Source organism: Mirounga angustirostris, unplaced genomic scaffold (assembly GCF_029215605.1).
Source record: "Mirounga angustirostris isolate CCGP_5_RB_7025 unplaced genomic scaffold, mMirAng1.0.hap1 SCAF_5, whole genome shotgun sequence".
NCBI lineage: Eukaryota > Metazoa > Chordata > Mammalia > Carnivora > Phocidae > Mirounga > Mirounga angustirostris.
Genome location: NW_026991713.1, coordinates 11,045,001 through 11,061,839, shown reverse-complemented (window position 1 = coordinate 11,061,839; position 16,839 = coordinate 11,045,001). Strand labels below are relative to the sequence as shown.

Here is a 16,839-nt window from a genome sequence, read left to right as displayed (position 1 = left end):
GCCCGCCGCGCCCGCCCCGGCCGCCCCCCCAGCGCGGCGCGCCCCTCGGGCCCCGCGGACCCTCCAGGGGCTTGCGGGGCGACGCAGCGAGGCGCGGGGCAGGGGCGCGGCGGCGCGCGTGTCCCCCTGGCCCAGCGAGTGGAAGGCGCGGGCAGCGGCGGCTCCAAGTGGCCGCGGCGGTGGGCTGTGCCCGAGTCTCCTCCCTTTGGCCGGCCGCAGGTTGGTGGCGGGAGGAGGGGACGGCTTCGGGCGCGGGGAGGGGGCGCCTTGCGCAGGGGCCATGACCGATCCCGGAAGCCCGGAGCCCGAGACCCGGGTAACTGCTGCGGCATCGCGCTTGCCTTTCTTTAGGGGGAGGTCGATCGTTGGGGTGCGCGGCGCGGGGCTCCCCCGCGGGGTCTGAGCGGAGTAGGGGGCTGCAGACTAGCAGGGAAGGCTCGCGCCTGGGTTCGCCCTAAGCATGGCTGTCCGCAGCCGCTTGGGGCGGCCTGCACCGTGGCCTCGGCGTGAGCGGCGGGTGGGGAGCTGGGGGCGGGGGTGGGGTCACCTGGTGCCACCCGGGAGGGTAAGAGGGAGGGGGGAGGACTAATAAAGCCCCACAGAGAGGCCGGGGAGGCAAGGCCGAGTGACCCAGAGTTTCCAAGAGAAGAAACTGGCAAAGAACTTGCTGGAGTGAAACGAAACTGGCATTGGCCAAGGCCTGCTCGGTGAGCACTTTGCTCCTAGGGTTTTACCGACTTCCCACAACAACCCTGCGGAGTAGGCCGGAAACTTATTTAAAGACCAGAGAGACAGGCCGAGCGAGTTACCCCAGGGGCTCGCAGGGGGGTTGAGACCCCTCAGTTGTTAATCTCAGATCTGAAGCCCACGTGGCCTGCCTGCTGCCTTTGTTTACCTGGCTCACCCCCAAAGCTTCATACTTTAAAAAAAAAAATGCTTTTGTTTTTAACCGACTTAGCCACCCAGGCGCCCCAGACCTTTGTTTTTAATTAACCTATTTAATTGTAAGTTTGTATAATTTCATTTTTTAACAATGGCTGTGTTTCACAACCACATCACATAATTCCTGAAAATGGAACAACTCGTTCCTCCAAGCTGGTGGGCCACCCCTGCTCCTGGTCAGCTTTTTGCATGCATGTGTCTGTGACATATGTCTGGAATGCTTTTCTCATCCCTCTTTTAAAAATTCTTTTTACTCCGAAATAATTATATTCTCACTGGAAGTGGAAAAATGCACACTTTGACAAGCATTTTCCTAGAGAATCTTCTAAACTTTGTGCTTTGCCCTGAGGTGCGGAGGGGGTACCAGGAAGGAGTAGGTTGGGGCAAGTCCTTGAGATGGGCCTGGGGCTGTCCCCTGTGACCTGGAGTCCTTCACTCCCAGAGCACCCGCACCTGTAGCGGGCCAGGCTTGGCCAGCACCCAACGGCCCGGTCTGAGCCCTTCAGTGACACACAGCCTGCTCCCCCAGACCCTCCTCTGCTTCCTTCAGTCCTATGTGACAACTGCCAATCAAGTGGGAGTGGGTGGGGCAGGATGACCTCAGACCTCTGAAGTCCCACCCAAGATTCTAGATGTGTTGCTATTGTTGAAAGTCCACCTGTGAGAATAACTTCTCAGAAATAATGGGATTTTTATTAAGCTGTTTTTAGTAATTATTAAAACCAGCCATGTGCAGTGCCTTATGATGGCCCCTCGATATTCATTATTTAATCTCCACCTGTAAGAGCTGAAGGTTGGACGCTCCAATATAAGAAGTGAAGATGGCCAGGGATCCCACCATGCCTGCCCTCAGACAGCTAGTTAAGGAGCAGAGTGATTCACACTGACTTGAGGCTGGGGCTCTGACTCACAATCCGGGTTTCTTTCTACTCTAAATGAATCCTCGGGGGAAAAAAACCAGGAGCTCCAAGAATGGGAGGGGGGGAGCCACTGTGGTTCACAGATGGGTTCCACAAGAAGGGACCTGCAGCATCCCCCAACATTATCCAGCTGTGGTGTAACCCACAGACACTGGAATCACCCGTTAGCCAAAGCCCCCTTGGCAGCCTCCTTATCCTAAAAGTCAAGCTGTAGTTTCCGGGGTCCTCTGAAAAGGTCCTCCAGGAAGATTTCCCACCTCTTCTGCTCCCACCCTAGGCTAAGGTAGTGGCCCCTCCATGTTCACACTGAACTCCAGACTTTCCTCAATTATACTGTCCTTTGAGCAGGCCTGTGGCCTGTCTTTACCCCCAGGGCCTGGCAAAATCAAGAGTTTTTCAGCGTCCAGCACAGGGCCTGGCCGTGGGGTAGAGTGACTTCCTAAAAGCCAGACTGCGATGAGTCTGGGAGGGTCCGGGGCACAAGGTGTCACACTGTAGACTCGTTAGGCCCTGGTCATCAGTGACCCGCGGCTGGGGAAGAAATCCAGCCTCAGGAGCTGAACTCAGGCTTCAGATCCCAAGGCCACCCTGACCAGCTGTGTGAGCAAGGGCAAGGCACTCACATCTCTAGTCGCCTCATGCAGAAAACAGGCGTCTTCATAGGTCCAATATTAAAGGCTGCGGTGCTTAGCCTGTGGCCTGGCCCACAAAGCACCTGTTCTCTACCCACCCCTTCCCCTCCGAGGCAGGTCTGCCGGGTATGGATGGTCAGGTTGTGCCCTGATGAAGGGGGAAGGGGGGCCGACCTGCAGCTCACGCTCCACTCACCCAGTCACGTGCCCTGGCAGAAGGGGCACCTTTCTCTGACCTGCAGGAAGGCATCTAACGGACCAGGGGCTGTTTGTACAGGGGCTCGACATGTTCAGAATATCCTGACCCTGGAAGGCTGTGACCTGGCATGTCATGGGCTGGAGTACTCTCAGCTGCTGGCCCCCAGGGGAGCGGAGGGGTGGGGGTGAGGCACAGTCACTCTTGCACCTGCTGCATGAAGGTTCAGAGACAAAGTTCAGGCTCAAGGGGCAAAATCTGACCTTGCTGGGCCCCCAGAGCCTGCACAGTGCTTGCCCACCAGCGTCTGGATTCCGGGGTCAGGCTGCCCAGTGTGAAGCCTGGCACCACCACTTTAGCCGCTGACCTTGGCCAATTCAGTGCACTTACATGACCCTCAGTGTCGCGCTCTGTGAAACAGAGTATTACCAACCTTCTTGAGGCCAGTTGTTCCACAAATTAATTGAGAGCCTACTCCGTGTCCTGCAGTATTCTAAGGTATTGTGAGATTGAATGGCGCACAGGAGTCCGTAAATCCCAGCTGCTAGTCCCATGAGGCTGCTTGTGTAAACGTTTGATGAATGAATGAGTGAATGAATTCCACCAGGGACCTTGGTGGGTGGCAAGTGAAGCAGAGCTGCATCTTGTGGAAGGGCTAGAATTTTGGCCCCTACCTGCCTGCCGCCTTGAGCCCCGTCCCCAGCCCACCCCCCAGCCAGCCGCAGTAAAGGGGTCAGGGTCATTCCGTTGCTCTGCGCTGTGTATGTCCTGGGGAGGGGAGAGGAAGAGAGGCCCCGGTGACCGAAGTCTGCCCTTGGGTTCGCCACCGCCGCTTTTCTGTGCTTCCTGGACTCTGCCCTCCCAGGGTTCCACCGCCCCTGCCGGCTAGGGCCAGCCCCAGTGGTGCAGGCGGTTGCCGCCACCTGGCCGGCCTCTTCCTCGATTCCTACTGACATCCTCCCTGTCGCCCAGGCCTGCAGCCCCAGTGTCGCCACCGCCGCCACCATGGCCCCACAGCAGCTCTTCCGCGCGCTCGTGTCGGCGCAGTGGGTGGCCAAGGCACTGCGGGCCCCGAGCGCGGGGCAGCCCCTGCAGCTGCTCGATGCCTCCTGGTACTTGCCCAAGCTGGGCCGCGACGCGCGCCGCGAGTTCGAGGAGCGCCACATCCCCGGCGCCGCCTTCTTTGACATCGACCAGTGCAGCGACCGCACGTCGCCCTACGACCACATGCTGCCCAGCGCCGCGCAGTTCGCCGAGTACGCGGGCCGCCTGGGCGTGGGCGCCGCCACCCACGTCGTGGTCTACGACGCCAGCGACCAGGGCCTCTACGCGGCGCCGCGCGTCTGGTGGATGTTCCGCGCCTTCGGCCACCGGGCGGTGTCGCTGCTCGACGGCGGCCTCCGCCACTGGCTGCGCCTGGGCCTCCCGCTGAGCCCGGGCAAAAGCCGCCCGGAGCCCGCGGAGTTGCGCGCCGCGCTCGACCCCACCTTCATCAAGACCTACGAGGACATCAAGGAGAACCTCGAATCCCGGCGCTTCCAGGTGGTGGACGCCCGCGCCGCCGGCCGGTTCCGGGGCACCGAGCCCGAGCCCCGAGACGGTAACAAACATGGGCGCAAAGGGGTGGGCGGTCAGCTGGGGCGCGGGCGCTCGTGCACCCTGAGCTCTGCCTTGTCCTTGCCTTTAAAGGACACCGCATGGGGGCCTGGGATTTGGGTTCTAGTTGCCTCCCTCCCTAAGCTTCACTGGCTTTATTCCTAGAGAGTGGACAATAATACTTGCCCCATCCCCACCCCCACCCCCACCCGTGCTCGGGGCAGTGACTACCCGAAACTCCTTGGGAACCCAAGGCGCCCTGCATAAAGGGAAGAAGCCAAACAGCCCCACCCCGATTCTGTGGATGTAGGGGGGTCTCTGAGGAATTGGAGGGATGGCAGGAAGGCCCAGTTTGGGAAAAACCCAAGGGGCTCGGTGTACACCATCCCAGCTCGTGATGGAGGCAGACAGGAGGGGGAGGAGTCTGGGGCGGGGGAGTGACTGGAACGTCCCCTGGAGGGACCAAGGCTTGCAGGGGCAGAATGGAGGGGGCACGAAAGAGAGAGAGGGATTGCTGCCCCAGGTTGGAGAGAAACTTAATAGAGGTGGTTGCTGGCTTGAGTGGGGGGCGGAGCCTTCTGCCTATGAGCTGGGCTCCCCCAGGCAAGGAGACTGCAGGAAAGCCCTGGATCAGGTGGGCAGGGGTCCCCACAAACAGGTTGGTCAATGGCCACGTTGGTGTGCGCCTTTCAATGATCCAGAAAGGTCGGTGCTGTCACTGGACAGAGGAGGAAATGGGGTCTCAGGATGGCTACCTTGCTCGAGGTCAGGAGGCAGCCCAGCAGGGAAGTGAGGCAGTCCATTTAACTGCAGTGAGCAACCAGTAATTACCCAGGCTTTTCTCTTCGTGCCTTCTTTGGGGAGGATGCAAGGAACTTGCCACTTCCTCTAGGAGTCTGTCCCTGAATTGCATCCCCCATGCCCCTGAATCAGGGCCGGGGCTTCTGTTCTGGGCTTACAGAGCAGTTTGGGCTACCCAGTCCTAGCACTGTTTCGGATGGCCAACGGCAAGGACCAGCCATGCGTCCAGTGCATCCTGAAGACTCACTCAATAGCTGGCATGGAGTCAATGTCCCAGAGAGATTTGGGGAATCGAGAAGGACCCTGCCACATGGAACTGTGCAGAGCAGTGTTGCCATTAGGTCAAACCATAGGAAACCACTGATAGCCAGCTATTTTTTGAACCTACATAGGTGGCGATTTTATGTGGTTCAACCTGATAAGGATGCCACCTTGAACCCGTGAGGTCGTTCAGCTCAGCCCTTGGGGGAGGGAGGGAGAGCAACATAGGGCAGAGAGCCACTTGGCAGATCACCTAACCTAATCTCGGAACTGCAGCTTCTGCATTGTGTGAAATAAGCAGAAACAGAGCCTACGGGACGCAGTGAGGGTCAAATGTCAAATGAGAACGAATGGAGGAAACGCTCAGCGCAGTGTCTGCACACATAAAGTGCACTAAGAAATGGGAGGTGATAGAATTAATGGGTGCTTCTGTGGTTATAGCTCTTCACAGAGGTGCTTAATGCTACCTCAGCCCTGCTTGCTCACCCATAAAGTGGGTGATGATAGGACACGCTAGCAGGCTTGTTGTGGAGGTGGATTGAGCCAGCGCATGCAAAGGCTTCCTCGAGGTCAGTGGCGGACATCACCTCATTGTCATTGTCCCCACTGCACGGGCTGAGACCTGGACAAGTGCGCCCCTCAATGAGGGGTCACATCGGTCCGGCAGGGTAGGGGGAAGCATGCTTTGCTTGGTGGGGGTTCAAGGCACAGGGACAGCCCTGCTCTGACAGTGACCAACCTGTGGGGAGGGCTTGCTCTTCTTCCTTGCTCCGGGTTGGTCTCTATGTGATGTCTCCCAGTGAGCCGCTTCTGCACCTACATGGGGATGCAGGATGCACTCCCACCTCCCCATGGACTCGGAGCGCTGTCTATATGCTAAATCCTGGCAATGGTTACCGATATGGGTCAACAGCTCCCTGGAGGAGTGTCACTCCACTGCAGGGGGAAACTGAGGCAGAAGCCACTAGTCTAGAGCCCCACCCTAGGGTCTGAATGGCCGAGCTTTTTGAATCACAGGCTGTGAGGGTTGATTCTGTTGCAAATCTCAGTCCTTGGCATGAAAATGGGAATATTAGTGAGCCTGCCTCATAGGGGATGGTGAAAGCAAAATGATTACGTTTGGGGGGCATGACCCTCTTAATGAATGGCTCTCTAGCCTTGCCCAGGTTCTTCGTACTATGATCGAAATGATCTTTGAAAATGGAAGTCTGATTTCCCCTTGTAGTCAGGTCGAAGCCCTACGTCTTAATCCAGGCAGTTCCCCTTAGGCCTCAAGCTCTCCCATGTCAGCACTTTTGCCCAGTGACCTTTAACCCCTCTAAACACCATGTGATTTCCTGCCTCCTCCGATTACCCCCCACTTTCCCTAGTCTGGGGTGCTCTCGGTCCCTGCTGCCCAGACCTCTCTACGTGACAGACCCCTACTCACCCACAGCGCCTTCTCAGAGAAGCTTCCCTGCCCCCCGTGGCCTGGCGGTGAGCAGCATCAGCTCTGGGGCCTCTCTGACTTGGGCAACTGAGTTTGCGTGCCTCAGTCTCCTCATCTGTGTAAAGGGGAGGATGATCATTTCTGTCCCGTAGAGTTTGGGGAGGATTAAAGGAGAAGATACAGCGGAGGTGTTTAGAATAGTGCCCGGCACAAAGTAAGTGCTCAGTAATGTCAAGGATTATTATTACTGTTAATATCTTTCTATAATGTGTCTCATGACATTCCGTAGGGCCTTTGTAACACCCCTTATCCTCGTAATGGCTCAGTGATGCCTGTCCACCCTGCCCGATCAGTTCCTTTACTGCAAGTGCACGGAGTCCTAGCCAGGCAGAGGGCTTGTTTATCTTTGTTGCCCCCCGGGCACATGGGTGATCGGAAAGGAAGCCAGGGGCAGAGTGAGACTCTGGTGCGGTCCGAGTTGTAGGTCCCAATCCCAGCCAGCAATTTGCTAGATGCAGGGCCTTGTGCAGTCCCGAACCTCAGCATGCCCTGTAAAATAGGGATACGTGTAAGTGGCCCCTGGCTTGCCTAGCTGTGAGGACTGCGTGGGATGGTGCATGTAGAGAGTGTTCAGCGCCGTGGCTGCCTGGGAGGCTCTCACACTGCAGCGGCCATATCTCATACGCCCTTGTACTTGTCCCCTCCTTCCTGCCCTCCTGCTGCAGGCATCGAACCCGGCCACATCCCCGGCACGGTGAACATCCCCTTCACGGACTTCCTGACCAAGGAGGGCCTGGAGAAGAGCCCTGAGGAGATCCATCGTCTGTTCCAGGACAAGAAGGTGGACTTGTCCCAGCCGCTGGTGGCCACGTGTGGCTCCGGTGTGACAGCCTGCCATGTGGCACTGGGGGCCTACCTCTGCGGCAAGCCCGACGTGGCCATCTATGACGGCTCCTGGGTGGAGTGGTACATGCGCGCGCAGCCGGAGGATGTCATCTCCGAGGGCCGCGGGAAGACCCATTGAGGCTGGCCGGGACACAGGGAGCTGTGGAGGCCTGGTGGTTCTGACTCTGCTTTGACCGAGTGTGTGTATCTTCCTGCGAGTCAGGTGGCACATAAGGGGACATTCCAGAGGCCAGGCGTTCCGTTGACTTGTGGGCTCCCAGTGGAGGCAGGAGAGAAGGTGGTGGTGGGCGCAGGGGAAGGCAGCTGCCCCACATGCTGAGCTGGGGCCCCACCTCCCTTCTGTTTCACTGTTGAGGAAATAAAATAGCCAAGGGCTAAATCTTTCTAACTGGGGGGCTGCCTGGTGTTCCTAAGGAGCTGGTGGTTCCAGCATGCCCAGCAAAGGGAGCTCCGTGGAGCCTGAGGGTCTTGGGGATCCTGTCCCTGCCTTCTGAGCAGGGCAGGAGCCCCAAAGCCCTTCCATTCCTGCGACCAGAGCACCCCCAGCAAGCTGTCCTCTACCCTGTAATGCTGGGGGTCTCGCTTCTGGCTTCCAGGCTATTTAAGATGAATCTTGCTGTGGTATGTCTAGAGTGCGACCCAAAGACCCACCCAGGTCAGTGCACACCAGTGCATCTCATATCAAGACAGTCTACCGGCCTAAACCGGTAGGAGGCTATACCACATGAGGAGGCCTGTCCCAGCCCAGCCAGGATGTTCAAGAGAGGGGTTAAGTTCAGCCAGATTGGACTTCAGCCACTCTGGGATCCCATACTTGGAGACTAGCCTCTGGAGCTACCAGGGGGCAGGGGGATCCAGGGGGTTTGATCCTTTGTGCAGAGATGGACATGGTGTCTGAGAAAGGCCCAGATGGCCCCTGCCTGAAGTTGGGTCACACCTCCCCATCTCCAAGCCCCCAAGGCACCCCTCAGTAGCAAAGAGGCAACTTCGGTTGGGACTGGGGAGAACCCTAGAAGAATAAAACCAGACTGGACAGTGACTTACCCAAGGGCACGCGATGGATTTACCACAGAGCTGGACCAGACCCAGGTTTCCTGACTCTGAATTTACTCTTCTTTGTACCTACAACCCCCATCACATGTCCTCTGACGCCGAGTCACCTCCCAAGTCCATGACCGTGAGGGAGCTAGCCGACAGGACAGAATCCTGGTTTTCTGAGTGAGAGCTCTAAAGTTAAGTCCCAACCTCCCCGAGTCTGTTTCCTCACCTGTAAAACGGGAAGAATGAGGGGTTTCAGACAAAGATTTAGCCAAGAGCTCATTGCAGAGTCCCATTGTTAAAAGAGATTTTATTTTACTTTAGAGAGAGAGCGTGCACTAGGGGGGCAGGGAGAGCGACAAGCAGACTGCACTGAGCTCGGAGCCCGACACATGGATCCATCTCTGGACCCTGAGATCATGGCCTGGGCTGAGATCAAAGAGTCGGATGCTTAACCGACTGAGCCACCCAGGTGCCCCTGCAGTCCCATTTTTCTAGCTCAGGGTTTTTTTGGGCGGGATCATTCTTTGTTGCCGGGGCCGTCCTGTGCATTGTGGGATGTTTAGCAGCATTTCTGGCCTCTACTCACTAGATGCCAGGAGCAACCAACCAGTTGTGACAACCAGAACCATCCCCAGGCATGACCAAATATCCCCTGGGTGGCAAAAATCACTCTCTGTTGAGAACCACCGCTCTAGGAGCAAATAACAACAGTCAGGGACAGTGTAGACAGGGATCCCAGTGTGCAGGTGATCCTTGTCTCCCCATCACAAGCCCCTTCCCCTGGAGGCTACATTTAGCAGCTCAGAAGGCTCCTTCCTTTGATGCTCAGATAAGCCTCATTTTCTCTCCCGGAAGCGTCCCTGCCTCTTCAGGGAGAGGGGTTTGTCTGCAAATGCGTGTGCGTTCTGATCTGGCTCCTGTCTCAGCTCCCCCGAACAAGGCTGCCTGACCTTGGACACTGCTGAGCCTCTCTGAGCCTCAGTTTCTTCATCTTTAAAATGGGAGAAATCACATTTCCCTCGAGCATTACCGGGATTACATGAAAGAATCCACTGAAACTGTTGAGCTTGGTGCCGGGCACAGAGTAAATATCAAGTGTTCCTGTTATTTTTTTTAAAGGACTGTTACTTACTCAGCATGTTGAGTGCCTCCTGTACTTCCGGCGTTGGGGGTGAGGGGACAGCAAATACCAGAATTGTGTTCCTGCCCTTGAAAAGATTCCCAGCCGGGGAGTGAAACTGGCCAGTGCTATCATATTTCCAGAGAGAAGGGAGGACCGACCATGAAGTGGCAACAGACTCATTGTACAAGTGAAAAAACAAGCTCAGAGAGGTTGCGTGGTTTGCCTGAGGGCAAACAGCTAGTTTGAGAGACAGCAGCTTGCCCGACTGGAGTTAGAAATCGCAGGGTGGAAGCCCCTCCAGTGGGTCTTGCCTTGGTGGTTTTCCAGATTTTCAGGATCAAGGGGGGAATGGAGGGTCGCTTGGGGTTTGGAAACACAAGTGACAAGCTCAGGGAAGATGGCCGAGGTCTCCAAGCTCCACGAGGAGGAGACACTCTGAGCTATGGGATTTAAACAAGGGGTTTGGCTAGGCTCTCTTCCCCCACCCTGGTCCTCCTCCCAGCCAGGAGCCCAGGTGGATAGGAGCTGAGGCTTTTCCTCCTGGGAAGGTCCCGGATGGGTCTAGACAGGTTCAGAGAATGGCCCAGAAGCAGGAGAACGGAAATTGAGCCTGCCTTCCTAGGATTCCCAGAGCTGCTGTTTGGGAAGTTGCTCTTTGAGGAGTTGACTGGGTTCCGCCCTGCCTCTTGCAAGTCTGAACTCCCAGAATGATTAACCACTCGGTGCGGAGTCCCGGCCTCTGCCAGGGCCCGACCTACCCACCCAGTGTGTTCCAGGCAGGAGCTTGCCACACTGGACAACAAGGATGATGAAATTTTTGTCCACTTGGCAAATATTTGCTGAGCACCCCTCTGTGTCGGGGACAGCCGGACAATTCCAACCTTGTCGAACCAGCTGCACGGGAATATGAGCTCACTCCTTGGATCGTTGCCGCGAGGGTTCATGGCCCGAAGCCCCCGCCCCACACACAGTGGACTGAATCATGAATCAATGTACTGATTTGGTCCTGGTGCTTGGAATCAGTTCTGCACGAGGCCCCAGAAGGTCTGCCTTTCAGATCCTTCTGGGCAGGGTCTCGGTCGTCTAGTCTGAGAAAGGGGAGCAAATTCTAGGGGTGATGTCAGGTAAGGTCAAGTTCAAAACAATATAAGGTGTCACTCCTACTGGAATAACCCAGCTATATAAGCACAATGGAGCTTTATTTCTGAATTTATGGGGGAATGAGTCATTCAGGAAGAGATGGAATTTTTAGGTTACCAAAGCGTTCTAATTTTAAGCACCGAAAGTTTCAACATATATTACCTGTTGGGGGTGGAACGTGGTAATACTGAGGGCTCCCAAGCACCCAGGGGCTTTGTTTTACCCTTGCATTGCCGTGATCCCTTCTGGGGCTGTCTGCCCCTAAGCTAAATGGCCCTAGCCGCTGTGACTTCCCAGGTCCTTGCGAGTCTGGATTATTCTTGCTGCCCGTCCTTCCTGGTGACTGTCATGTTCTTCAGAGCCTCTGCCTGATTCTAGGTGGGCCCACGCCCTCCGGATAATGAATAAGCCCTTCCAGTGGCTTAACTCCACTTTGTTGAACCCGTCACTCTCCAATCTGGGCCACCAGCAGCTTGCCAGACCCAGATCCCCACTGAATTCTGATCCCTGTGTCCGCTGCCTGCTGGGGCCCTAACCCTGCCCCTCTGTCCGTGTTCCCCGTCTCAGTGTGCACGGCCACCACCAAGGGGTCACCAGTGCCCAGACCTGGCAGTGAGTCTCCAGATTCTACCTCCCGCACCCACAGCCAGTCAGCACCCAGGCCTGGGGAGCTCCACCCCTATTCCCACTGCCTTGGACCTCTTACCACCCCACACTCAAGATACAAAGATGCAGCCTGTCCCAGCCGCGAAATCCAGCACACACTTTCAAAACAGGCCTTGTACCAGGATCTGGGGGCCTGGAGGCTAAAGACAGACCCTGAGAGGGGGAATTGACCTAGCGGGGAGGGGAGGACAGACAGACCACCACAGGTGTAGTGAGGAGTATCTGAGAGGTGTGACACAGAACGGGAGAGTGTGGAGTAGGTGTTCAGGGGCTGAGAGGCACCTTTGCTTGGGGCCCCTTTATGGATTCCCTGGACCATGCCTCCACACTTCTTGTAGAGAAGTAGTAGTGATCGGGGCTCAAAGCACAGCCCCTGGAGGCACCCAGACCTCCCGCTTCCTGGCTGTGAGTGTGGCAGTTACCTCAGATACCTCATCTGGGACGTGGGGCTAATCCAGTAGCCACCTCATAGGCTCAGACTCCTTGCTGAGCAGGGAGCCTGATGCCGGGCTCGATCCCAGGACCCCGGGATCATGACCTAAGCCAAAGGCAGACGCTTAACCGCCACACATTATTACTATTACTAACATTCTGTCCTACCCTTCGCTCCTGCCTCCCTGTGATTGCCTGAACACCCGTGAGGGTACCTACCTTATTCATGGTTCTCTTCCTGGCCCCAGCACAGCGACTCACGACTCACGTAGACAGGTCCTAATGAATGCTTGACCTATACAATACATAAATACCCTGGTAGGGCTGACGGAGACCATAATAATCCCTCCTATTTCTCCAGCACTTTCCTTGCCAGGGAGGATGCTAAATGTTTTTGTGTTTATTTAATCCGATAACCCTGAGAAATAGTGTTCTTCTCCCCCATTTTGCAGGTAAGGAAGGTTGAGCTTAGAGAGGTTGCAGGAAGGTGAGGGCTAGGATTGCAATCCTGGAGGGAATGAGTACAGGCCCTCATCATTAGCTGGAGGCATGTGCCCAACTGCAGAATGTGGGGCCCTGAACAAGGCAGAGGGGCCTGTGGGAGTTCCCAGGCCAGCCGGGTGTCAGGGAAGCTTCCGGGGGGCTGGTGCTCGGGAAGTTATGACCCCAGCGAGGCTGGCTGTGTCCACGCTTCCTTCTTGCCTTCTTCCCCTGCCAGGCTCCACCCCCTCCCACAGCCTTTCCGCATTTCCAAAAGGCTTGAAAATCAGTTACAAGCCCATTGAGAGACCGAAGTCAAATAAGAGCACTTGGGGCCTGAATGGGAGCCCAAGGACTTCATTCTTGAGTGAAAGACATGGGCTCTGGTGCTTGTGTAGCCCCCCCGGAGTGAGCAATGAAAAGGGAGAGCCTCACCCAAGGATGGGGATGCTTTTGATGCTTCCCAATTGACTTTTCCTAATTTGAAAGCAAGAAAACAGCTAGATAATGGATTTTGTTCACCTGGGTTTACTTCTTTCCCTAGGGTTCCAGGAAGCACCCCTTTCTCTCCTCCCCCAAGGGGCTGGGGGGCAAAGGGGCAGGTAAATGCTCCCTCCCACCTGTGGAGAGCGGGTTAGGGTAGGAATTCAGTACCAGACCCATGCTTGCTCTTCTGACAGGCCGGGGTTACAAAGGCACTGCCCGTGGCTGCACAGGATTCTGGGAGAGGTAAGGGGCGTGACGTGAGAGGCAGGGACAGGCAGAAGCAGCTAGAGACTGCCGTGGGCCAGGCAAGAGCCCCCAACCATCAAGAGCTGCTCTGGGCACCTCTGAGAGCAGAGCTGGAGACGTCCCCTGGGGAGATACGGGGCCTCTGGCTTACCCACCCTCACACTACCCACTGGCTCCTTGCTCCCCTGGCCCCGAGCAATTTCTGGCTGACTGATACTCATGTCCAGCCTCTGCTATCTTGACTTGGCCCTTGGCCTGGCTCACTGTGGTATCTGCTCCCACAGCTCCCATCTGACAACAGAATGTTACTAAGAAATGTAGAAGAAACAATGGACATAGGGAGAAAAATCACAATTTGGCAATTGTCATAGTAATAGGTATAGCAAGAATCATCAATGAATATTAAAATAAATGATGAGATAAAGCGTTTGCTGGAAAGCAGGATATTAATATAGTCTCCATGTATCTTCCCATAAGATACTGATGAGTTCGAAGTGCAAGACAGGAACTGTACAGATCAGCGACTTAACTGACACCATTTCACAAGTGACCAGTTGACCTTACCAGCGACGGGATGAACTGACCTGTCCCTCCTCATCGGAGGCATGAGGACATGGCTCTGCTTCTGGGGGTTCCTGCCCAAAATGCACACAATGAATGTAATCATGAGGAGGTATCAGACAAACACAAACCGAGGGCATTCTACAAAATAAATAGTCTAGGGGCGCCTGGGTGGCTCAGTTGGTTAAGCGACTGCCTTCGGCTCAGGTCATGATCCTGAAGTCCCAGGATCGAGTCCCATGTCGGGCTCCCTGCTCGGTGGGGAGTCTGCTTCTCCCTCTGACCCTTTCCCCTCTCATGCTCTCTCTCACTCTCTCTCTCTCCAATAAATAAATAAAATCTTAAAAAAAAAACAAAAACAAAATAAACAGTCTATTCTCCTCAAAAATGGGAGCCAAAGAAAGACCAAAGAACTGTTCCAGATCAGAAGAGTAAAGAGCCATGACAATGGAATGCGATATTTTCTGGATGGATCCTAAAGGACTTTTCCCCTTCTTTTGCTGTAAAGGACATTAGCTGGACAAATGGAGATTTGAAGAAATCTGTAGATTAGTTAATGGTATTGTACCGATGCTCCTTTCCTGACATTGGTAATTGCCCCGTGGTTATTTAAAAGAATGTCCTGATGTGTGGATCACATGGAAGAGTTCAAGAGCGAAAGGTCATTAACTCTGTGATTTGCTGCTCTCAGAGAATGGAAGACCCAATGTAGTAAAATGTGAGTGTTTGGTGAATCTGAGCAGAGGCTCCACCAGAATTTTTGGTATTATTTTTGCAAATTTTCTCCAAGTCTGAAATTGCTTCAACATAAAATGCTATTTTTTAAACGCAGGCTTTTCTGATCCAGTTTCAGCCAGAGCTGCGAACTGCACCCACATTCTAAAACAAGGTGCTAGACCATCTAAAGCAGTTCTTTCAACCAGGTGGTTCAGAACTAGTTTTAGAAACCTCAGGAGATGGGCCCTCCTGCCTACACCAGGGAGCGATGCCAGCAGGAGCATTTGGAAGGCAGAGGGGGGCTCTCTCTATAGGGAGCCGTTGGGGTGCTCTATTTCTCCCGCCCCATGGGGGGAGGTGCATGGCGGGGGCCTCCCTTCCTGGAAGGCTGAGTAAGCCGGGCTTCAGGGAGCCCATCTGCAGGGCTTGGCCTGGGTGTCCTGGCTTCCAGGGGTGCTCAGAGGCTGGGTGGGACCCAAGCCTGGGAAAGCTTGCAGGAGGGATGCCAACCTGGCTGGCCGCTTGATGGTGGAATCAGACGTGCAGGGTGAACCCTGTCTGCGCGGAGCCTTGGCTTCGGTGGGGGGGACCAGCCAAGGAAGAGTGGTGACTTGGAGCTGGGGCAGAAGGGGAGTGGGCAGTGGGACCCAGTGGAGGTGGTCCTTGAGTAGGGTGTCCCAGGCAACCAATCAGAGGAGGCCCTGCCCAGGAAGGAAATTAGGGTGGGAGGCATCCCCCAAAGAGCCCTCAAAACAATCCTCCAGGGAAAAACCTAGCCAGCTTGAATGGTAGCTCTGGCCAGAGCAAAAGCACACCCGAGGACATGGGCACCAGGCAAGGAAAATTTTCCCTTTCTTTTCCCATCCCGTTCCACACCAGCCATGGAGGAGCTGAGAAGAGGAGGGTGGAGGAGCAGGAGAATCTGGGGGCACACAGAACACCCCCAGGGGACCCCTACTGTAAAATGGCAATTACCATCGCAACTCCCTGTTGGTTGGGACTAAAAGCGATAATCTGTGAAAGTGCCTGGCGCGGAGCTGGGCCCATGAAGTGCTCATAAATGTCCCCGGGGCAACAGGAGCAAGGGTCCGAGAGCCCGGGGGGATGGGCAATAGATGTCTGGTTCTGTGTGATTCCTGATTCGAGCTGTGGAAGGACATCAGCCGGAGCCAGAGGGGCGTTTGCAGGGCAGAGTGAGGTCCCTGCAGGAGGCAGATAAGACTGAGCCGATTGTCAGGGCCTCAGTTCCCCGGAGCTGAGCTGAAAGAGAACCAGCGCATGCAGACGGGCCCCCTGGGCTAGCTGGGCAGGGTGGGGGTGTGGGGGTGCTCTCCAACGACCCGAGCGGACTGGCGCGCCCCCTGGCGGCGAGGCTGAACCGCCCGCCCCTCCCGCCGGCTCGGGACCCCCTGGCTGAAGAGGGCTGAGCACCTGGCTGAGCACCCGGGCCCGGGGCAGCGTCCCCGCCAGCCCCAGCGACACTTTCTTGCCAACTGGAGAAAAGGCGCGCCTTCCTCCAGACCTTCGACTTGCCCTTTCGCGGTGCGAATGGCGCCCCCTGGGGCCCACAGAAATTATGGGCTCTTCCAGGAGCAGGGGTGCGCCTCCTTCATTTCTGAAACTCTAAAGCCCAGCGCTTGGGGCAGGCTTGGTGAATGTTGACAATCGGAGGAACTTCTAGGTAAAAGCATCGAGACATATTTGTTCTTTTATAAATATTCAAGCCTGCGGGCCAGTTATGCAGACTCTCCGAGCCCCGCCTATAAAATGGGCACAATAATACTGACCTAGGCTGGAATGATACTTCCAGCACCAGTATGGCACATCGGAAGTGGTCAATGCTAATAGCTAACATGTACTGCATGTAATAGCGCTAAGAAGTATGAATAACATTATGATGTAAGTATTGCAAATGGTGGAAAGTGGGGGTTGAAGAGGTTATGTGACTGGCCAGGTGTCTCCCAGCCAGGGAACCATGGAGTCCATCTCCTGGACCACTGGCCTCTGAAAGCCTGTCTGAATATTTCTGGCTGCTCAGGACACACTCTTTCTGACTGAATATGCCTGTTTCTTGCCTCAGGTGACCCAAAAAGGTGACTCAGAACCAACAACCCCCATTCCGAGATAGGAGGCAGAACTGAGGGCCAAGGCAGCGACTGGATTGGATTGGATGTAAACACAACAACAGAGTCGAGGCTAATCAGAATGTTCTGACATCTGAATGTGGGAAGAGGCGGACTGAGCCCCAAACCCCAGCAGGGCCG

General features: G+C 55.6%; 1 protein-coding gene across 2 annotated transcripts; it reads left to right on the top strand.

Moving 5' to 3' along the window:
- Positions 1-86: 86 nt before the first annotated feature.
- On the top strand, positions 87-8,071 carry MPST (mercaptopyruvate sulfurtransferase). 2 transcript variants are annotated; one of them, XM_045872593.3, is made up of 3 exons: positions 87-219; positions 3,663-4,290; positions 7,503-8,071. In XM_045872593.3, exons 2-3 carry the CDS (start codon positions 3,696-3,698, stop codon positions 7,799-7,801), a joined length of 894 nt encoding a protein of 297 aa, XP_045728549.1. In that variant the 5' UTR covers positions 87-219; positions 3,663-3,695; the 3' UTR covers positions 7,802-8,071. The 2 variants fall into 2 exon arrangements, with proteins under 2 accessions (XP_045728549.1, XP_045728548.1); XM_045872592.3 differs by having other exon boundaries at positions 195-316.
- Positions 8,072-16,839: the final 8,768 nt, after the last annotated feature.